Below are 24,115 nucleotides of genomic sequence, written 5' to 3' on the forward strand. Positions count from 1 at the left end.
ATATTAAAATTAATAGCTAGTGCATATCATGGAAAATATGCCAGCAGTGATTGAACAATGATTAAATTGTAGTGATAGAACATCTAGATCTGTGTATGATCATGGAATGAATAAAAAAGTCAGTCCTCTTTTGAAAAGAGAGAGAGAGAGAGAGAGAGAGAGAGAGAGAGAGAGAGAGAGAGAGAGAGAGAGAGAGAGAGAGAGAGAGAGAGAGAGAGAGAGAGAGAGATGTTGAATTTCTCATTTATTGAAATTGAGTTTTATTGAAATGTAGTATATTTCAAAGAAAAGTACTTGTAAGTAAATAATCTTATAATTGTCAAACGCGGCACCAAAATGTCACCGGTGTAAAGAGGAATAACTAGAGCACGTGATGCATAAGAAACCCCCATTGCAGAGGGCGATTCTAATTCGATTCAAATATCAAAATAAATATATTTTAAAATTTTCCTTTTTAATTTAAAATATCCGAAATTAACTTATAAAACTTTCTCACCAGTTGTTAAGAGTACTTAAGACCAGTTCTCTGTAACTATCAAAATAGGTTGGCCACGCATAGAGAAAAAAATAAAATTTTATGACATATTTTTGTAAAGAAAGGTCATTGATTGTGAAATGTAAAATTAGTTTTTGATAATGGTCCTTTGTTGCTATGGAAACGGAGAACAAACTTCCGCCCTATTGTCATTTTTGAAAAACGTGTATTCAGGATGAAATGAAGTGTTTAAATATATTTATAAGTTTTAAAAATTGTCAAAACAGTTTTTTTTCTATAAATTGAGTTCAAAATGATTAAATTGCTTCAATTATTTTAATTTCAAATCTATTATATATCATATTTTTAATTCCAATTTTTTTTATATAGGGTAAATTTTGTTAGTTTTTAAAGATAAAAAAAAAAAATCGCAGCCATTTTAATAAAGTGTGATAATTAAATATGAAAGACCAATATGTGAATATTATAAAACATATAAATTATTGGTGGGCAAATAAAAGACGTAAAAGATATACAGACCTAAATGTTTATAAATATTCAATATTTGAAGCATTTCTTGATACCTAGTTACTCCCCTTTGATGAACTCTCTAGTGTCTGGAGGTGCAAATTGTAGTTGTAAACAAAGTGTTTTGACATTTCATCTGTCGTCTGTTGCGGTTGTTGGTGTTTACTTGAGGAAAAGAAGTCACAATGAAGAAAGAAGGTAATTTCCAGTTACAATTACGTATTCTTGAACACATTCCCATATTATCCTAGGTCTAATTTTGTTGCAAACATAATTTTAAAATTACTTCCCAAGGCAATATCTGGTGTAATATGATTCTCCATATTTTATGATGAATTTGATAATAAATTATAAGACAGGATTGTGCAAAAATTAATCAATAAATTATATTCAAATAAAACCAGTTTTGAAGGACAAAAAAAATATGACCTCGAAAGAGAAAGATATTGCCTATACATGTAGGTCTATAACCGTGCATAATTGTGCAGTCTTTTACCAATACATACTACAAGTATAACAAGTTCCCCTTTATGTATAATTTGAATAATGTTGGTTGTTTATTTTGTAAGATAAAGTTTTGTTTTTTTTAAAGAATTTGCCATGCAAAATGAATGAGGAAAATAAGTGTGACATCGGGAGACAACTACACGATTCCCTGCAGTGTTCAGCTTCTAAAACACCTTTAAATAATCTTGATGAAAACATTCAAATTATTATTTTAGCAGAAATTTTATTAACAAAATCTAATTTCACCAGTAAACTTAATATTTGTGTGGATCATAAAGAAATTATTCTTCAAAATGTATCAAAACGACAAAGGAGAAAAAGGTGTGGCATTGGAGATACACCTTTTCGCAGGTTCCATCACCAAGGGAAGGGAGCAGATAGGCATGTTACAGCAGATATGTGTTCAAATATACATCAGTCCATTGGAGTTATTATTCCAGTTGGAACGCGTAAGTATCTTGATACATGTATACAATATTTGTCATTATATCATGAAAAGCTGAAGATAATTTTCAAAACCACAAATTATGTACATGTACAATGTACCTGTTCTGTATTGTTAATTTGAATAAATACAAGGGGAATCCGTGATAGTGTTGAATTAACTGATCTTTTCTTTGTTCTTTAATTTGTTATTTTTCATTTGTCTATCAAATCAAGCAGTCAAATTTTTGGGCAAATGATGATTGATTCAGCATTTTTTTAAATTTCAACATTTGTGGAGTAAACCTTGCTATTTATACATTTTAATATGATTTCCATAAAGAACATACATCTTAGCCTATGGCACTAATAAAACATATTTTATATAGTTTGTCTTGGTTTACTCATGATGACTGCATGTTCTCACTTTTGTAAAAGACATGCACGCATGGTTTTCATGTTTAATGTATATTAATTCAGCAATGAGTACAATACTTTTTGCATAATTAACGGCCGTATATTGATTCTTATTTACAGCTATATGTAGACTGTGTAGAGAAAGAGTTTTAGAGAATCATGAAGATGACATAGATCAGAAGGTAATCATCGACATCATAATCGCAGCTTCTCTGGCTTTTCCAGCAGAGCGCAGAAAAGTCACCTCAAATGTATTATATAGGACTCCATGGCAACCCCCTTTTTATAATACTAAATGTAAATATAACACATATATCATGATAAGTTGTGATGTGAGTAAGACTTCATTTAAAATTCAATGGTTTTACCAGGAGACTAATATAAGGTTGTCTATTAATTTTGAATATATCGGTACTTAATTGATTAGAAGTGAGCTAGCTCCATTTTGTGTAAAATTTCAACATCTGTTAATTTTAATTGATACATTCAAAGTGTTTTTCCAAGCTCTGCCCAATAGGCCTGAGAAGTTGCAATTGACATCACAATATGACTTTATGACCATTAAAGAAATCATCACATCAATTCCCATAAGGATAGATATTTACAAAAGTTATTACATGTATAGGTGCATAAATTTTGCTCATTCAACACTTTTGGCTGTTCACCTATTGTATTATTAGTTACATAGTCATGTAGTGACTGGGTACGGGATGATACCTGGTTAGATAATTCCGAGCCGGTTGTGAAATTTACTAACCAGGTATCATATCCTGTACCCGATCACTACATGACTATGTAACGATTATATCGTCCCGACTGCCTTTGTGTTAATGACATAAAGATAATTAATTCATGAAAATCAAATGTTTTAAAACAAAGTTACAAGTTTCAATCTGGGTGCAAAACCTGACGTCACAATACTCTTAGAATGACATCATAATGCTGAAGGGGAGATATATTTCGTACTGACTGTGTATGGAATATACACGATGTCCATGTGACTGCTGTTAACCAATGATTTCCTTACAATTTAGCAGCAGGTAAGATATATAATGGTATTCATTATTGCTATTACACGTTTTAACCATAAATAAATCATTTCAGGATTTGGAGTGCTCAACTTCTGATCTTAAGAGAAAAGGAAGCAGTTTAGACGACCTTCCACCTAAAAGATCAATGAATATAGTGAGTAGAGTAAAAAAATATCTATTTGACTTATGGTTCTCAATAATTGCATACTTAGATGTAAGCTATAAATAGCAAGGTAATATATGTTTTATAGAAACTTATTTTAAGGCATTGGTTAAATGTCATTCAATTTTTCTATGTCAGTTTGCTATGATCTAGTAGATAATTAAATCTATATACTAGCTAGGCTTATTAAACACATAGATATACAAAGAAATTGATTAGAAAGCTGTTTTTTTCTTAGTTTTCTAATGATTATACTGTTCTTGTCAATAACTTGTATCTTTCTTGCTATCCACATGTCTGCAGATATAAGTTATTCTCATCTGAAAACCATGAATCTAACACTTGATTAAGAAAGATGAATTGCATGTGATTAAAAAAAGGAACACATAAGCATTGGATGTTACTGTCTATGGCTACCAGGCACAATAACTAAGGGTTCAGAGTTATTTTTAAATAAAGATTAAAAAATACCTCTCTCTCTCTCTCTCTCTCTCTCTCTCTCTCTGCCTGATATATTAAAAAAGAAGTAAAATGCAAAATAATAATTGTGTAAGCTGAAATAAATGGTCACGTGTATATTCTAAATATCAATAGAATATATGTTCAGAATGTCATAGTTACTTTACAAATTAACTCATTCATATACTTTCACCACTTTGATTTTATTTGCTCTGTAGAATGTGAGCTATGCATCAAGTCAGTCAAGTCAGACAAGTCAACAGTTGACAGGGAGCCAGGAAACCGAGGACTCAACAGTTCAACAAGAAGAAAGATTTGAAAAACTAAATGACTTTCTGACTGTGTGTGGAGTAAGTCCGGTGAAATGTATGCTGAATAGAATGCAGGACTCAAGTGAAAGAACTCAGAGAAGATACTATGTAAAAGCTGACCAATGTGTTTCCTTAGTACTTGATACTATATTTAGGGATGAAGACTCTGATAGCATTAAACAACATTTGTTTAGTGAAGTGGAAAACTTTGAGGAAGACAAGGAATCTCCGGAACAGTTTTTGCAAGCGGTTGCAGATTCATACATGAAAGCAGAATCTTGGTGTTTTCGACGACAGCTATTATCTGTAGTTACTATTGATTTCTCCTTTGAAGAAGTTTTGAAATATATTCCAAATCTTACAAGGTATCGCTTTTACACAGCTAAAAAGCACATGAAGAGAGATGGAATTGGAGCACCAATTATTCCTCAGAAGCAATACCGCCTCAAGTATGAAGACAGTCAGTTGGAGCATTTCATTGACTTCATTACTTCAACCAATATTATCAAGGATTTGCCATTTGGAGAGAAAACACTTGTTCTGTCTACAGGAGAAATCATAAAGACTCCGAATGTTATAAGGAGCCTGGCACCAGCTAGTGTAGTGAGACAATATCAGCAGTTATGCAAGGAACAAAATATGGAATGCTTAGGTATCTACTTTTGAGTTGTATTTAAATACAATGCATTTTGTGTATACGTTGATTTCCTGAATTTTAATGTTACTAGTACATACATGTCATATGACTTCTCATGATTTTTTATGCTTTCGCTGTGATGCTACTGCAGAAAAATAATATACTAAATACTGGATATTTGATTTTAAATGAAATTCATTGAAAAACATATATACACATGTATATTACAATAGAATATTAAATTTGGAATAGAAAATGTAATTATGTTATAAAAAATATTTCTTCTGGGTTTATATTAATATTCTGTATTTCTTTTTAAGGAGAGAGTACTCTGTTCAAGATTCTCCAAGACTGTCGTGCATCTGTTCGCCATTCCTTAGAAGGCCTGGATTATTATGTTGTGGAGGGAGGGCAGGCATTCAGCGACCTAGAAGATGTCATTAGGGATCTTGATCTTACCATTCAAGAAAAACAGCAGATCACTTCCAAACTTCTAGCAGCTAAACAATACTTGAAATCTGAGTACAAGGTAAAATGCATTAAATGTCTGAAACATTCAATTCAAACGATAAATCCTTTCACACTCAAATGTTTAGAAGGAAATTTCATTTATCATTTGCTCTCAGTTTACAATATTAATTAATATTTCAGATGCACATCACTTTGCAATCTCCAGTGGCTTATCACTGTTGTTCCTATGCATTAAGTGATTCTTCAGATTTCTTCCACAATCCATGCACAGACCATGAACATGACCAGGTATGCATTGACTGTAAGAATTTGGATGATACCTTACAGTTAATTTTGGAAAAGACAACTGCAAGAAACTGGGACAACCAAGATGCATTTCTTTTCAAGGTAATCATTCTTGAACTGATTTTTTTTCATAAAATTCAACCTTTTTGTCAAATTTTTGTGAAATTTATTCAAGAGTCATCCACACCCTGAGAAAAGTTCTTTATGCAAACCAGAACTTATTATTATTAATTATAATATTTATTTAAAAATATGGATTTCTAGCATGTGCTCAACTTGAGAATGACAAAAAACTTTTAAAACATTATCTGATCACTATTCATGAAAACAAATTCCCTGCAGTATTTGAACTGGGGACCTGTAGGTCAGTAGATTGAGCAAAGATACAACCGTTGCGCAATAGAGATTGACAATAAGAATTGGCGATATAAGAGGTTTCATTATGGTTGGAAATCACCATGTTGTGATGTACTGTCATAAAAAGTAGAAGTTGAGGGGTGTCAAGGATCCTTAACTATATATTTATAACCAGTACATCTATTAGCCTAATTGCTTGCTGTCTTCAGCTTCTTGCTTGAGACCAAGATTGGGTAAAAAGAATATATATATATTTATGTTCGCTTTTACAGGTTGAAAATGCTGTCTCAAACATATGCGAATGGAGATGCCATATCATGAGATCCAAAAATCAGGAACGTGCACAGCGGACTATAACACAGTGCTTGGATGATGGTGAAGCATTCATAGTTGGAGATTGGGCCATGAAATTTCTTCCCAGGAAGTACAGAGAAGGCCAGACAGATTGGTTTGCCAAACGAGGCATCAGCTGGCACATCAGTGTGGTTTACTTGAAGGGAAAACATGACACAGAAATATTTACATGTGTTCATATTCTTGAAGGTCCTTTTTCCCAAGATTCTTCAGTCACTGCATCTATCCTAGTTGATACTGTTGCAAGTGTCCATGGAATTTCAAAAGTAAACTTTTGGACAGACAACGCAGGATGCTACAAGAGCTCCCTCACTTTTTCAATACTTTATCAAGAGCTTGGAAGGCGTCTTCACTCGTTCAACTTCTGTGAAGCTCAGGCCGGTAAAGGAGTGTGTGACAGAAAGGCATCCCATTTGAAATGTTCCATAAAGCGCTACATCAATGAGGGACATGGTGTTACTTGTGCTACAGATATGAAAAGAGTAAGTTTTTGATCACCTTAGCAAAAGTAAACTTGAAGGTCTAGGATTATCTTTTTAAATCCGGACATTTGGTATGTCTGAATACACTATTGCAATTTTGTAGGCTATAGATTCACAGCAACATGGACAGTACTTAGTGAAGGTTGTTAGCCCTACTGTGGTACTTGACGGAGACAAGCCCATCCGAAGTATTCCATCCATCACAAAATTTCACAATTTTGTGTTTGATGCCCCTGGCCTCACTGTTTGGAAAGCTTTCGAGATTGGGACAAGTATATAGCCAAACCTTGAAAGTTAATACATGTACTAACAATAGGTTACTACTATAAATACCAATCAGTAGTTAGTACTAATAATAAGATATATTCAGTATTTACATTGGAAAATCAAAATCAAGGTATTACATGTATTAGTTAAGTAAGAAAAATATTTAATGTAAAAGTTTTTCAGTTTGATAATTACTTTGATACATTGTAATTTTTCAATTTAACGAAAAAATTGCTTCTCTAAGAAAAGGGTAAAAAATTTCTTAGATTCTCAGACAAATTATACATGTAGTGTTTGATACTACATGTACATGTATATATTTAATTTTTTTTTACAAGAAAATGCCACTGTTAATTAACATTTTCATGTATATATAGTTTACATTTCCTTATTTCCATAACAGGAAAACAGTATCCTTGTGATTTTCTCATCCAAGGTAAAATTAGCACAACCCCTCTTAGAGTTTTGTTTCTTGCCGATCTTGTGGTTCCAGCAGATGTGGTGGAATCAGACACAGATTCTGATAATGGTATATTATAATTATATCATAAATAATTTTTATATATAAATCAATCTATATTTATATTTATAAATGTGAAAATAAAAGTACCCATTTTACTTAAAAATAAAATATTTATATTTAACCCATATATAGTTTCATTGTAAAGGATGTTCAGTAACATTAAACTATCTTTCATTTAAGATGAAACAGACGAAGATGTACCAGACGTTGTACTTAAACAAAAAAAAGTGTTTGTTTGCCCAAAAGAAGGATGTATGAGCTCCTTCAGGACTTCGTCAAATCTTGATGCCCATCGTATTGTTGGTTGCAAAAATGATCATGCTGCATTGCGTTCCATGCCAGATAGGTGCAAGCTGAAGTATTGTTCAAAACTGAGCTCTGGAGCTTTCTCATCAGCTAATAGTCAGTTAATCTCAACAGAAGTAGAGGTTGATGACTATACCCCACCTTTGAAAGAAATGGGATGGGCACTCAAAGTCCATAAACCAAAAACGAGATTTACAGAAGACCAGAAACAGTTTTTATTGGATAAATTCAATGCTGGTAAAGTAACAGGAAGAAAAGAAGATCCATTAAAGGTGGCAGAGGAAATGAGAACAGAACAGAGAAATGGACAGAATCGATTCAGAAAGTCTGAATTCCTAACAAGCCAGCAGATTTCCAGTTTCTTTTCCAGAATTGGACTTAAGGAGAAAAAAATGGACAGAGACGATGTATTGGCAGCGACAGAAGAGGAACGATTATTTCTGTTTAAAAATGAAATCTTGAAAGACCTTTCATAACATTCATGTTTTTTATTCAAATAGTAAACAGCTATATTTAAAAGTTCATCAAGAATATAATCTTGGTTGCTACTGTATGATCAAATTTTCTAAGATGCTTTCACAGAAGATATAATCACTTACTTTTAATGTTGTCATTTATTAGATATGTTTACATTTGAGGAATTGTCATAGTTTGCAGAATTATAAATCAGACCACTTTTGTAGAAGCACAATCATGAGCTTGAACAATGATCATTGTGATGTCATAAATATGAAATCTTGACTGTAAGTCAAAGATGCGCCTAAGAATTAACATTTTACTTTAGTTTTCTTAATAATATAAGGAGAAATATTTTCCTTTTAAACATCAATGCAACTGTAATTGTGAATATTGTAACAAAATTGATTTTACAGAACAGAAAGGGTTTATTCTATTGTACCTAGCAGTATATACTTTGTAATACCATTGTTATTTGTATTTCAGAGTACAAACTCTTGTCGGTAGTCATGATCGATACATGTATGTTCTAAATTCTACTGAGGTTTGGGTGTGTTCCAGATATACTTTACCATGCCTTTATATATCATTATATTAGATTTGTGTTTTAAACACTGTCATAGTTAGTCATATAACTGGTATGAAGCTTAATCTTGTTGAAGTTATAGAAAGATTCTGTATGCTGCACTGTATGATCCATGAATGAAAGCTGTTTTTTGGCAAAATGGTGAATCTAGGTTTGGGAGAGGGAGATGTTCAAGAAAATTTTCATTATACCTTTATTCATGATTATATTTTTTAGTGTGTGTTTTAAACACTGTCATAGCTGTTTTGATGTGAAGCTTAATCTTGTTGAATTAGAGTGTCAAAGATTCTGTATGCTGCACTACATGATCCATGTATGAAAACTGTTATTTCGCATATTAATGGTGAATTAATGTATGAAAATTGTTACATGTATTTGGCATATACATGAATTGGGGGGGGGGGGGGGGTTGTTGTTCCAGAATTATTCCATGAAACCTTTTATTTATAATCATATTTTTTCAATATATGGTTCAAACACTGTAATATTTGTTCAGCTGTAAAGCTTAAATTGGTTTCATTATTGTTATAAAAAGATTCTGTATGATGCTACATGATACATGTATGAAATCTTAAATTTGGCATATTGCCAATTTGACGATTTTTCATTTGGTTGCAAACAACATTTGTAATTATTTGCCCATGAATATTTCTAATGATTTTCATTTTATGTAGCCTCTAGTTTTAGATGATGTAAGTGATATTTCTTGATGATCCTGCATATTTCTTTTATTTTGATCCAACTTGATTCAATTTTTTCATATTTTTTAAAAATTTTCAAACCCTATTTTAGCAACTTTAGTACTTAGTATTACAATGTTTCAAAATATTCATGCAAAATATAAAATATGTCAATCTAAAGTGTTGTTATAGTAGTTTCAAAAAATATTAGTAATCAGGGTTCAGTATGATGCAGGGGTGTAAAACAAATCATGTAAAAAGCCTAGTTTTTACAAAATAACTATGCAAAAAATCTGCCATTTTGGTAAAAAATTTTGCATTCCTGTTACCATGGTAACGGGAGAGGCTGAGAAAAAAAATGGTCATGCATGTTAGTTTCAACCTAATATGATACCATGTGACAAGTTTGAAGAAATTCTGAGAGATGCTGTGGCCACCCTATTTTGAATATGTGTGATTTTTACAGAGAACTGGTATTAAGAGTTAAGAGTAAGTTTTTCTTTAAATTCTGTTTCACACACGATCGACTTAAATTATCAAATTTGAGAGAGAGAGAGAGAGAGAGAGAGAGAGAGAGAGAGAGAGAGAGAGAGATCGAGATCTATCATAAAGCCCTTCGTGCTTTATTGGATTTGATCACGCCCCGACCAAAATTATCAACTCATAATACTCAAAGAATGATTCCTTATTCCTTATATATAAATTACACTGTCCATTTAGTTCAGGGACAATGTACTATAATTAGCATGATCTTGTCAAGGACACTGTTTCCTTATCAAAACCTTCTTATAGAATTTGCGATATCATTTCGCATGCATTCATCCTAATGAACAGTAATACATGTATAGATTAAAATAAGTTGATACTTTAATTGGTCCCATGGCAAATGGTTGAGTCCAAGGAGGGTCGCCAAACCCAGCGCGGCCGTTACGAATTTAAGAGCATCTTTAAAAAAAACTTTTCTCAAGATAAACAATTCTTCAATACAAATTCTATATTGTGATATTACAATGCAATCACCCCATTAGTCGAGCACTCGACTACTTGTTGACATTACTAGTATATACGGTGTATAGTTGGTATGTTGAAAGTTATATTAAATCAATAATCAGTATGAAAATACATGTACTACGTGAGGTTAGTTAAGAAAAATAAAAAAATTAAAAAAAAAAGAGAGAATTTTTTTTCTATCAATTAGGTAATCAAATACAATGAAGCTGACGATAGACCGAACTCATGAATTAAAAAAAAATGCATTTTATTATAGTGAAATATAGGTGTTTTGATACACCAATTTGTGAACCGATATTGAATCAAGCTATTACTTACAACTAGTAAAAGTTGAACACATTATTATTAGTAACTTAATATTTACCCATTTCTTATGCCAAAACATTAACTTACCAGAATATGAATAGAGAACTATCTAAAACTCCATGGTCCGGGGCCTTATTACAAATCAAACAGAAAGAAACACCACAAGGTCAATTCACACATGTACATTGAAATACATATAGAAAATATTTCTTCACTGGAATAAATATGATGACTAAGTTTGATATGATTAATAAGTAAGTGCGTCTTCATGAAATGGTTTTGTTGTTAGGTACACCAGAGAGATTTGTAATCTAATACGAAAAGTTTCCATGACAACTTCTATCAATTTATTCACAGTTACTACAAAGAAGATGGGGGAATATGCTATATAGCGCAAATGTCCATTTGGTTTATTCGTGAAATACGATTTTGAATTTAATGTTTTCCAATTATATGTATTCAAATATATTATAAAACAAGTTTGCAAAAACACAGATTGTAGCTACATTCAGTTCTTAATATATTTAACAAAAGATAAGAAAAAATATATTGCCTTAAAATTTTGATGGTATCGAGCCCCTAGTTACACAAGGTTAGCTTAAGTCTGGTGCTATAACCACTGAGCCAATTGAGGGATTGTTGGGATACAAAATGGTACTTTAATGTATAGTGGGTTGTTTCTCCACGTTTTTTGTTGATTGAAATCGGTTTATTTTCCATAACACCTTATTTAGACTATGAGAAAAATATGGAGCACAGACCCAGACTATGAAAGTAAAAGCATTGAAGTTAAAAAAATGGACACCATTTGCATGGGGGTTTTGATGTTTATACGCCTGTTTGAGTCAAAATATTCCAATTAAGTATTGAACTATTTAAAGTTTAAAATTCGATGATATGTTAAATATATATTGCTTCGATTTTTTTTAAAATAAAAGATTTATTGATATTTTAATTTTTCAGTATCTTATCCGTCCGTGTATAGGCATTTTACACGCTTTATCCACCCATCTTCTTTATGTAATCTTATTGTTATAAGTATACCTCCATAAAATGAAAAACTAAGGATAAATTTTCAAATTCGTCAAAATGAACATTTTTCAAAATGATAATTACAAACATTCACTTGAAATAGATACAATAACGTTTACTCTTTAACAGCTCTTAAGTACGAATTGCCTTCATTAAAATTTATAAAGCCACGTTCGACTGTGTTTGTAATGCATCAACGCTTTGATGATGCCAAGCAGCCTTTCATACGTTCAGAAATTCAGGGGTGGATGCAGGATATGAAGCTAGAGCAGAGATGTCGTCAATTTTAGGCAAGGGGTCTAGGGGCTTGAAGCTCCTGGATTCTAGAAATTGTGTAGGATAAAAAATAAGGTCTTAATTTTGACTTTTGTGATATTTCTTCTCGTGATTATACTAAAAAGCAATAAAATCATTGTAAAGTTTAAAGGTTTAATGTACATTTAAGACATGCAGTAATCCCATCAAAACCCCCTGCCTTACAGATTTATATACGAAACTTTTCCTTTTATTTTTATGGGGGCCCAGGGGGCGAAGACTACATAAGCTCACAGAGTCTAGAGATTTTGTGAGGTAAAATTGAAGTCTTAGAATTTAGAATTTTGTGCTTCTTGTGATTATACCTAATTTTTAAAAGTTTGTACATTTAAGACCTGCAGTAATCCCACCCAAATTCTGCCTTGCAAAAATTATATAATATACAATGTATGAGTGTATATAAGTATTACATGTATGCCGATTGCGTTTTTCTGGACCACCTATATAGTAGTTCTAAAAACATTAAGATGACACAGGTTTTACTCTTATTTGTTCCAGGATTATTGCAACCCCCCCCCCCCCAAAAAAAAAACCACCCCACAAACACACAAAAAACAAAAACAAACAAACCCCTTTCAATTCAGATAGGTGAATATCATTGTTTTTTTTTAAGATATAGTCTCATAACTGCAGCGGTGTTTGCATACAAATTTTAATAACGCGCTAATGCACGTTACTTAATTTGTATGCACACACCTGAAAAATTAACAATATAACTTTAAATAGAATATTAGGATTATACGATATTACGTGTCTGGCCCTGCCGTCAACAATATTTTCAAATCACTCAAATTGGTCCTCAACTCAAGTCTTTGAAGTGAAAGTACATAAATTTGAGGTCAAAACTCAGACTTGAGACTGACTATTGACTTGAGGTAATCGAGTTGGTGTTGTCGGGACCTGTTAATCACACAACAATTAGTTTGCTATAATTATCCCTTCAGCTGTGAAGAAACAGGTGATGTTCCGGACGTAAAAAATTAACGCCAAGGCTGAGCGTGCTAATCCGCCTCTTCCTACACCCTGGCCGGTGAACCACCTTTGACCGTGTGATAAATTGACGTAATCTAACGGGAAGTGGGACCACTTGAATGGCGTCATCAGTGGTAGCACTAGCAGCAGCTCTACACCCGTTTAAAATCATTTCTCCAATAGTCACACCGGGATTTGTGCATCAGGATATTACACTCAAAATACATTGAATCTTAATATAACATATAGCATATATAAAAAATAACGCAATGTAAACTATAATGTTGCGTTTGCCATGTTGTTGTCTAAATTTTATTATTTGTCGTATTAGACGGCGATCACGTGACACGTTTTATCCAATGATGTTACGTCATTTCAGTCTGAGGCAAAGTAAAATGTGCTAATTGCATTGTCTAACAAGTTATCCTAAGTTAAAATTTTCAAGTGTATTAAAAGGTCAACTATCATGAAAGGAGAAAGTGTTTTGTATACATATTAATTAATTTTATTGTTAAATGAATATAAGCAAGAATACAAAATGATATAGACAATTAAAAGCCAGGGAAACTTGATAAGATTGCTTAATTAAATGTAGCAATCTAACAGACAGTCAAATAACAAAAAAAATTTATAAACACATGAGGATGTTCTCTTTCTAAAACATATTACAAATGCATATGGTACATATTTTTTCCCTCCAAATATTGTGTATATTCATCCTTTTTATAATTTTTAGAATATTGCATCTCTAGCCGCCACTTAACATTTTGTCATACTAAAAAAAAAAAATCTTTCTAAAAAAAAATTTAACTTAAATTAAAGCAAACCAAAAATGCATCACTTTAATTTCTTTAAAGTTCTTTTGTAGAATCAAAGAAAAACTTCAAAGAGACAAATAATGTCAGATATCATTTTAAAAACACACTTCTTGTAATTAGCCATGTTAACTTCTTTCACAATACTTAACAAAATAAAATGCACATTTAAAACTTTCAAAAAGCAAACATAACTAGAGGTACTGTGAGCAAGCTCACAAGTGATACCCACCTCTAGGGAAAAATTATAAATCGTGTATTTTTTCTATTATAGAAAACATTGGATGAATCTATTTCACAGTTCATTTTCTGTACATAACTGTGCATGCTCTATTTCTTAAAACTGTTAATGCAAATATGAGTTCACAAACCAATTTCTATTCTTTTAATTCCATTTTATTTCAAATTAACCGTTAATGCATGAGGACATTTGCATCCTTCTGTTCACAAAAATTACTCGAATCAAACGAAAATCGACATGTCAAGCAGCCATTTCATGTAAACATTTTGAATTATGGTATACTGAGCCCGATTTTTTCCCAAAAATTTTTCCCCCACATTCTCCCCCTCCCCCCCCCCCCCCCCCCCAAAAAAAAAAAAAAATTGGGGAAGGCCATTTTCAGAGAGACGGGGATGAAAGTCTAAATTAAAATAATTTTATGTGGCCTGAGACAAGCAAGCTTTGTGTCAAATTTTAGCTTCTAATTATTTCCATTAATACAAGACATGACACAGACAGAAATTAAGAATTTTTTAAACAATGACCTTTATCTTCCTCAATTGACCTTGGGTCAAGGTCATGACACACCCTCAGGTTATAAGCAATCTTTATGTGAATTAAGAACTTCCAATATTTGTCCATAAGAAAGATATGGGCCAGACATGAATATTGAACTTTTCTGCCAGTGACCTTGACTTTGCCCAAATGACCTTTGGTCAAGGTCATGACACACCCTCAGGTCATAAGCAATCTTTGTGTGAAGTAAGAACATTCAATGCTTCTCCATAAGAAAGATATGGACCAGACTCGAATTTTGCACAGACAGACGGACGGACAGACAGACGGACGGACAAGGTGATTCCTATATACCCCCCAAACTTCGTTTGCGGGAGGTATAAAAAAACAATCACAGCAAATCAGAAACAGAACACAGGAAAACTCCAGAATAAAGACATCTAAACAAAAACAGACCTACTTTAATACCAGTATATGCCAGTACTTAAATAGTGTAGGCATATCAATAAATCTCATACATGTACATGTAATAAGGAAAAACAACATCATAATTACAGACACAACCAGTTACAACTTATCATTGTTTGATCAAAGCTACTTAATCTATTGATACAACTTAACACAACTCAACCTAATTTTAAAATTTTAAAGTGTCTTCAAAATAACTAAAATCAAAAACTTAAAAAATTCTGCCAAAATATTGCAGTGTAATGAGGGTCCACATACCCACCCTCACGGTCTCTGAACACATTAAAGTTGAACACCGCTCATAAATAGGCACCGCCACACCGGTACCTGGTATATAAACCCTTCGATTTCATTACATCTGATTGCACACCTGAAGCTCGTGGCTGATGTGTAGTACCGGTATATCTTTCATGATCTTCAGATTTTATGCATTTATTTCTTATTCTATGTGCATATTCTGTTTGAAAATAATGCATTGACCAATCTATTTGATGTTAGTATTCTCCTGGCTTGAAAAAAGTGTGTAAAATTTGATAATTTCATTGTGACAGAGTAACACGGTGGGGCAAGATGTACATCCACACAGGTGAGACCTCTACAGCAAAGTACTTTGAACTGTTCCGAGGTCTGCGCTTTATATAGGGGTAGTAGGGACAGCAGTGATTAAAGAGAAATATGGCTGACAGTGCCTATTTACTAGCGGTGTTCATCTTTAAGTACTTGAACCAGCACTAATGGGGAAGAAATTTCCCTTAAAATGATAAAAAACAAACTTTCTACCATTAAAGAGGCTGAGTGGTTAGCAAGTTGACCATCAAATCTGCCTTAAATTTTGAATGATGATATTTTACTTCGTAAAGAAAAAAAATCCAAATTTAGAGCTTAAAAATTTGCGCATTTCACTATATCTTTATAAAGAGCTCTTCGTCTTAGTGAGGTAAATATAGCCTACAAATTGCCACAATCATCAAGCATTCTTAAGTTAATGAAGATTCAAAGTTAAACTCATTGCAACTGCTGCCTTTCTTTATATATCGGCCAGTAGAAGTCATTGTTAAGTAGATTTTTCTAAAGTGTGAAATCAAAACCATTAGGATAAGAAATATTAGCATGGAGTTAAAACCACTTAAGAAGGATTGATAGTCATGGCCATTTTTAGACAGCACTGATCTTTAGAAGGGAAGCTGTATATAAAAATATAGAAAAAAATACCCAAATTGAATACATGGAATACACGGATATTTTTTACTACAAATCATACATATCTTCAAATTTTAGGTATATTTGATGGCTTATTTGTTGACCTCCAACCTCCTTATACACAGTGAATAAATGAACACATCTTAGAAAGCTGTTTCAATTTTTCTCCTCTATCCTGTACTGGGAATCAGCAATGACCCTCTTGAGCTTTTCCCTCAAGGTGCTACTGTTCTTCATTGCTAAACGTTCAAGATTTCTCACTTGACGTTGGAAGGTCTTGGGCGATTCTTCTTTGAGGGCAGGGTTCATTATTTGGGTCAGCGTTCTCTGACGTAAGTTGTATTTTGGCTGCACAAAAAATTACACAAAAATACTTTCAGTTGTTTATTGATAATTATGTTTAATTAAAAAGATATACATGTATATAATTTGAGATGGTTTATGAGTTGTGAAGTTTCTATATTCAAGCCTCGGTGAAATCAAAGCATCACTTTAACAGTAACATGCTTAAAAATGAATTATGACGTTCAGTGCATTTCCAAAAAAAAATCATTGCATTTTGGTGAAAACATGTGATAAAACAAATTTAATGAAAACATTTCATAATAATGTTTTCAAAAGATAGAAATATACAGAAATATTGTGATAGCCCATACTGACCGTAGATGAACCGGGGGAGGATGGAGAGACAGGGGAAGAGCCATCTACAGAAAGACAATGTTAAATCAGCAATAAATGCAAAGAGAAAAATTTGATGTAATTTTCGAGAATATCAAATGCAATTTTTCAATTAATTGAGAACTTTCTTTAAAGTTTACTTTTCAAGATAAAAAAGTAAAACGATCTTGATATTCATGCAATTTTCAAATCAGAGAAAAAATTATCTAGTAGCTCAATAGGCTGAATTTAAGTATTTGATGAAACTGGCTTATAATTGGCTGAAGTCGGAATGCTGCAAGCACTCAAGACAAAATTAATAACTTAATTGGTTGGGGGATGTATCTGAGATTTTTTTTTAACATTTTTTTGATTTATATCAATTCTTATAGTTCTCCATTGTCGTTAGCCACTAATGTAAATTCCTAATTAAACACAAGGAATTAATATCTGTGTAAAACGAGAAGCCTGTCTCGCGAATTTTAAAATTTCACTTTTAATATTTCAGACACATGTGAAGTACATGACACTATGATAAATTTTGGTATTCATGATTTTATGTTCTCGCTTTTTGATGGAAAACTGTTGAATCGTGGAACTAAGTACATAAAATAAGGAATCTCCAGTATTTCTCCACCTACCCCTTGTGTTATTGACATAGTATCCTGTCTGACTCCAGGTCTGCATCCTCTGGAGTTTCCCATCATGTAAAGGGGTGGAGTTTCTCAGGAATTCCAGCTCTTCCTTGTCGATGGAGGAGGACTCTGTGTGACTCATTGAGGCGGTGGAGGAGTTATCCCCCATTTCTGTGGCTCTATGGTTGGGTCGGTAGCTGACATCTGTGTACTGTGACGACGATTCCTCCAAGTCGGAGAGATCTGAAGAACTACTCCAGGCAGAGTCGGATTCATCAGTACCTTTGTATGGATGAAGACTTAAATGAGAGAGAGAGAGAGAGAGAGAGAGAGAGAGAGAGAGAGAGAGAGAGAGTTTTAACTTAATATGAACTTAGCCATTAATTCTCAAGTAAAGCTCACTTAACATGTAATTAAGTTATGATACATGTGTACAAGTTTAATATCATTATACTCTATCACAGACTATTCTAATCATGTTATAGTCTATCTAATTTATTTTATAATTAGTCATGATTGTAAAATCTGTTATAATCAAATTATAGTGTGTTAAGCTGCAGTCCTGTTTTAAACCTGCTATCTTTCATTCCAAATAAATATGCCAAGGATATTGACATTGGGAAATAATATTCCCAAAATTAAAAAAAAATCTTAATCAGTTTGGTACTGTCAAAGTGCAGGTATTATTACCTTCTGCAAGGGCTGATGCTTGGGACTGGGCAACCCTTCGGATTATCTGAAGGGGGTCTGAGTCTGCCGGAGACATGTGATCTATTTCATCCAATGGGAGGGCTTGGTCCTTCCCCCCTGTAAAAAAGATATCATTATCTTTTAGATATGGTTCGTTTGCCCAACTAACAAAGAAATACCTGATGCAGATACAATTGTTTCATGCAACAAAATTACTTTACTCCTTACTAACCCAAAAGTTAAACATTAAGTAGGGAGAGAGCAAGAAACTGAACAGAATATTACGTAGATGACAAAGCTCTGCTTTGATGTCCAAAAGCAGCTGGTTGTTAAGTGCGTTGAGGTCGCGGTATCTGACTGCATGGATCACCAGGACAACCACCGCAATAACACCACTGACTTTACGGCAGAAAATATGCCAACTGTAGGCAGCCTCCTGGGTCAATATAAAATGCTTGTATTAAAATTATTTCGTTCAGGATTCCAATACAGGTTTAAACATAGCAATGTTGTCGATGGTCTTGAACATTCAACATCAATAAATATATGCATGTTTAAGAGAGCTCATCAATTATTTTAAAATGAGATTATTCTGTAGATTCATTAGTTGTATTTGTTGAATATAATTTCATTCATGTATTTTTTATACATGTACATACCGGTAAATTAAAAAAAAAACCTGATGAGATAACCAATACAGTTACTATGACTTTTTGTAATTCAGTTGATTGCGTTATTCTTAATTGGATAAAAAAGACAGACAAAATCTCGTCTCACCTCACTATTATTGACCACCAATAGTCCACTGGTGCAAACGTAGATAATGAGTCTTTCTACTAGGATATTTGCAGTCACGATGCCAAACATCCAGAACCGAGCAGAACCCGTGCGGGGGGTGGACGTCACTAAATAAGACAACAACACTGACATGGTGTAATACACAATGGAGTAAAACCCCGAGAACTCTCCCAGCATCGTTCTCTGAAGGCTTGCAATCTTGTCAAATATGTCATTGATGAGGAGTCGCTGCTCATCCGTTGTTTTACGAAAGTCAGAGATAACAGCATGGAGATTTTCGGATGAGGAGTTGATCACATGACTGAGATTCACGGACTGTTGAATAATGATTTCCTGATTATGTAGAGCCTCTCTCTGTAATTCTGTTGTAGCAGCGAGGTTCTCTGCTACCTCCCTCGAGGTCTGACTGAGACGGGTTATGGTAGCCTGCGTATTCTCATGCCAAACTTGCGACTGTAGGAAGTAACAGATATTCTGAGTGTGCGTGAAAAAGGTAGCGAGGGATGATCGGTCGGACTCTGTAATGTCAAGCATGCATTCTCTTACACGCATGCTTTCATCACAAGGATAAGGTTCGCGCCCCTGTACTTGAAGAAAACAGTTCAGGTAGGCCAGAGCTAGCCTACTCTGTGTGACGTCAGTCAAGTGTTTACAGCCCTCCTGGAGCGACACCACGGTACTTGTCCAGCATTTCCCGTACTCTGGCATATGTGACTGGGTCTGTAAGAGTTCAAACTGTGTCTTCCCTGCCTCATACTGGGTTTTGTCCACTCCAAACTTAAAATCCTTGAGCGCCGTGGAGCAGACAAACAATAGTATCACAAACAGCATCATGAGATTCAATATATCCAATAAACATTAACTCAATCGCTATGTAACAACCATACTTGATAAAACTTGAATTGTTTACAAGGCGCTACTTTCATTTTCAGTTTAAACGGAATTCGTCATTCGGTAAACCTCGGTCGATTCCGTAGCCTACATGAAATAAGAATCGGCCGAGGAATGCCGAGTGGAAATTCAGGTCATAAACGTATTAGTCGCTGTTGCTTTGCTCGCTATACCGGCATGTTAAATAATTAAAAACATAGTTAATGCTGTGTATTCAGAAACACACAACACATTATTTACCAACATTAGACATGTTTAGATATAGACGACAACGTCCGATAGAAGAAGAAAAAGTGTGTGTGTGTGTGTGTGGGGGGGGGGGGGGGGGGGGGGGGCTGCAGAATTTCGGATGGAAATTAGGCGAGAAATCTTGAACTTTTTTATGCCATGACCAGAACATCCATATATGAATTTGAAAAGAGATAAATGTAAGTTTTATTATCAGTTTTAAATGTTTTCTATATAATGGTTTATATTGAATATCATTAATTGCACCAACTTGTCATACTTTCCCCTCATTTGTGTCATATAAAAATCACGTGCGCAAAATTTGCAAATGATATAAATGATACTGCGTCAACTTGCTGATCGACGCAGGGGTGAGTCTCATCGATTCCAGATAGCCACTGAGCACGCTAGCTGCACGTAATGGCAAACAAACATAAGATCGAACACTCTACAAAGCAGGATTCACTACAGGGCTTCGCTTTATAAAATAACTTCTGCTCATAATATTCTCTACGTACAAAATGTTGCAACTTAAAATTAATTAAATAGTATGTACGATGCGAACGATGATTTATCACATGTTTAGCTCAATATGCGGTGGACATCACTTATAAATATTTTTTTTGATACTCCACTGTGTGTTCTTACGATGTGGTAAAACATGTGATTAAAAGAATCTCTCATAATCTGCAATGGTATATATGATTTTTATCTAACTCGTTGTGTGTTGTCTATCCTCTCGCCATGGCTCGGGGATAAAAAACACAGAACTTGTTGGATAAAAATAATATACCATCACAAACAATGAGACAACCTATATTATAATATGTGATTGAATTAATGAAATATATTACACCAATACCTTCATGAAAAATTCATATTATTTCTTTATTTCAAGTGATCATCATAACATACAATCTTTTTTTTGTAATGTTACTATTTGTTACTGCTGTTTACGTGTAATATTGAATTTGTTTCAATTTCGATGTTTCGTATTCAGCCACAAAAAGATTGTCTCTGGAGTCCACACACAAACCCCATGGACCATGCAAATCACAGTTGTCGATGTAGTGGAGGAACTGTCCGTCCTGATCCAGGATGTGTATACAATCATTCTCACAATCTGCTGTCAGGATCCGACTCTGGCTGTCAGAGGTAATGCCACGTGGTTGAAACGATTTCTTAGAATTTAAAGAATGCCCTTTGTATGTAAATCGTAATTTTCCGGCCCGATTGACTACCACTACTGAACCGGCTGCATAGTCCGCCACACAAATGTCTAGGTTCTTATTTTCATTGATGTATTTTGTGTGTCGACCAGATGAGAACAATGGCTGACCTTCGCCATTGAATTGAATGCTTTGTTTTTCTTTGTTGCCAGAGTAACGCACGACCTTAGCTTGATCTTCTTTATCATTGATCATGACAGCGAGGAGGTCACCGGAAGTGGTACTGCAGACATATCGAGGTTTCCATCCTTGGACTTTGACCGCTTCCTGTATCTGTTCGTTCTTTACTAAGTTCAAACTTCCATCCAAGTAATCAGCATAGACAAGCTCACCACTCATTGTCACTGCTATGTCTGATGGCCAGTTTACTGATTTTGTATTTATCGACTTTTGTAACTGTCCCTTGAGACTGTAGAGTTTCATGACTTTGTCTGTACCGCTGCTCCATATTTTGTCATCACTCAGACAACACACACTGGCTAGATAGCCATATCCTGTGTCTATAGCTACCAGAGTCTTTGGTTCATCAAGCATTGGTCTGTCAGAGTGAGATACAGCTCCTGGGGGCTCCAAACTTTGTTCTTCTTTTGAGACTAAAAGTGCTGAAAGTGATCCAAATTGTTTATGAAATTGTTCTGTATTGATCTTCTGAGGCGTAAAGTTTGGTAAGGATACCTTGAGTTTTGGAGGCAACCTTCTGAATTCTGCATTTCTTGATTTGTACGTGGAGACTAGACTGACATCACTGGAGTCGAGTAGTGTTTTGAGAGTAGCCATGCTTTGTTCAATATCATTAATTCTTTGTTTGATTTCCCCTTCCTGTTTATTGAGGAGGTCCAAATGTTTGGAATCCATTTCATCAAGATTAGATTTTAATGTCTTGATAATGGTTTTTATTTCTTTCTGCAGGTCCTCTCCGTGTTTGTTGATAGCAGTTGTCAACTGCTGTGAGTTCTTCTTCAGATCAGCTTTCTGAAAAGGAATATCCGAGGCAATCTCTTGGTATTTTGGATAAATCAATTTCTCTAGTTCTTGAAAATCTCTCCGCAAGACTTCTTTCTTAGTATGGAGTGCTTTCACCATGTCCACAAACTCGTGACCTCTGTGTTTTGTATCAGAGGCACACTGCACACAAATAGCAACATCACACTGCTCACAGTGGAGCTCACAATGCTTCGTCGAGTGTTTTGGACATTTTGGAAAGCTAGAGGTAAATCTTCGCTGTTTGATGGGCACCACCTTGTGTTCTTTGGCTTCGTCCAGTAGATGTTCCCCGGCGCATTTCTTACAGAGGTTGATGCTACACAGGTCACAGTAGTAAGGGGGGACAGGAGTCTCACACAGGTCACACCGTAACACGTCCTGGGCACTTCTCCAAGGGTCCATACTCAGGCTATGAAGAGAGAAGTTCACATTATAAAAAAACGAGAACAGACCTTACATAAGTTCAAGCCTCTGTATATAATTTATAACACATTTTAAAAATAACAAGCAATTACCAGAAAGTAATTTAATTTTTCTACCTTAGAAAATGAAGAATGCATTAAAAAGCTGGCACCTATGAATTATCAATTTTTTTTACACCCTGCATATCCTTTTGTAGTGTGAATTTACACAACGAACAACCATTTATGATACGAGAATGATCTAGTTTCGATTTACAAACCTTTTCAATCTAACATGGCGATCCTCGCTACGCCTAAGGTCACGTGATTGTTTTAAAACCCAGATACAACACACTGTGCGTACATATACAGTATACAAAGATCATTTCCTGGGGCTCGTAACATAAAGCATGCTAAGATTTTGACTAAGTAGGGTCATAAGTAGGGACTTAGGCGGAATCTTAGAACCTACATAAGTCCTGCTTAAGTATGTCTTATACCGTAACATAAAGCAAACTTAGCAATGTCTTAGCTAAGTCATGTTTATGTTAAAAAGTAAAAACGTATTTTTCATTTCTTTTGTCGAATTTGAATGTATTGGTTTTTATAGATACACGTGTATGACATCTTTGATATTAGATGGGGTAGATGTAAATGTACAGACACAACAATCAAGGTGGCATGTGTATATATACATAAGTCTAAGACTGTACATAAGTCCAACTTAAGCACTGTCTTAGACTTAAGTACCCTTTTTGTTACGAGCCCCAGCATAGTATACGACACCCCCCCCCTTTTTTAATAAGTTTCAAATATGTGCTATTGGCATACGAAGAATAGCCATACCAATCTTATTGGTTCACATGATAATACAGTATCTTTAAACGATTTTGAAAATAATTTTTAAAAGAGACATTAAAATATTAAAGAAAAAGTTAATGGAAAATTGTCATTCTACAGCCAATTAAGAAGTACACAAAATCTAATTAAGCGTGGAATTCAACCTTATATATATTTTTTTTATTTCCA

The 24,115-nt window shown here is 34.0% G+C and overlaps 1 protein-coding gene and 2 pseudogenes across 1 annotated transcript; 1 reads left to right on the forward strand and 2 right to left on the reverse strand.

Annotated features, from left to right (window-relative positions):
• Positions 1-904: 904 nt before the first annotated feature.
• On the forward strand, positions 905-8,459 carry LOC128159996 (uncharacterized; annotated as a pseudogene).
• A 6,320-nt stretch (positions 8,460-14,779) lies between these two features.
• LOC128157712 (uncharacterized) lies at positions 14,780-20,221 on the reverse strand. The gene is made up of 6 exons (XM_052820316.1): positions 19,333-20,221; positions 18,841-18,991; positions 18,556-18,672; positions 17,872-18,147; positions 17,234-17,277; positions 14,780-16,921 (listed from the first exon to the last, which is right to left on the reverse strand). The coding sequence occupies exons 1-6, from the start codon at positions 20,185-20,187 to the stop codon at positions 16,730-16,732; spliced, it is 1,635 nt and encodes a 544-aa protein (XP_052676276.1). The 5' UTR covers positions 20,188-20,221; the 3' UTR covers positions 14,780-16,729.
• Positions 20,222-21,339: 1,118 nt separating this feature from the next.
• On the reverse strand, positions 21,340-23,491 carry LOC128159384 (uncharacterized; annotated as a pseudogene).
• Between the last annotated feature and the right edge of the window lie 624 nt (positions 23,492-24,115).

Source organism: Crassostrea angulata, chromosome 8 (assembly GCF_025612915.1).
Source record: "Crassostrea angulata isolate pt1a10 chromosome 8, ASM2561291v2, whole genome shotgun sequence".
NCBI lineage: Eukaryota > Metazoa > Mollusca > Bivalvia > Ostreida > Ostreidae > Magallana > Magallana angulata.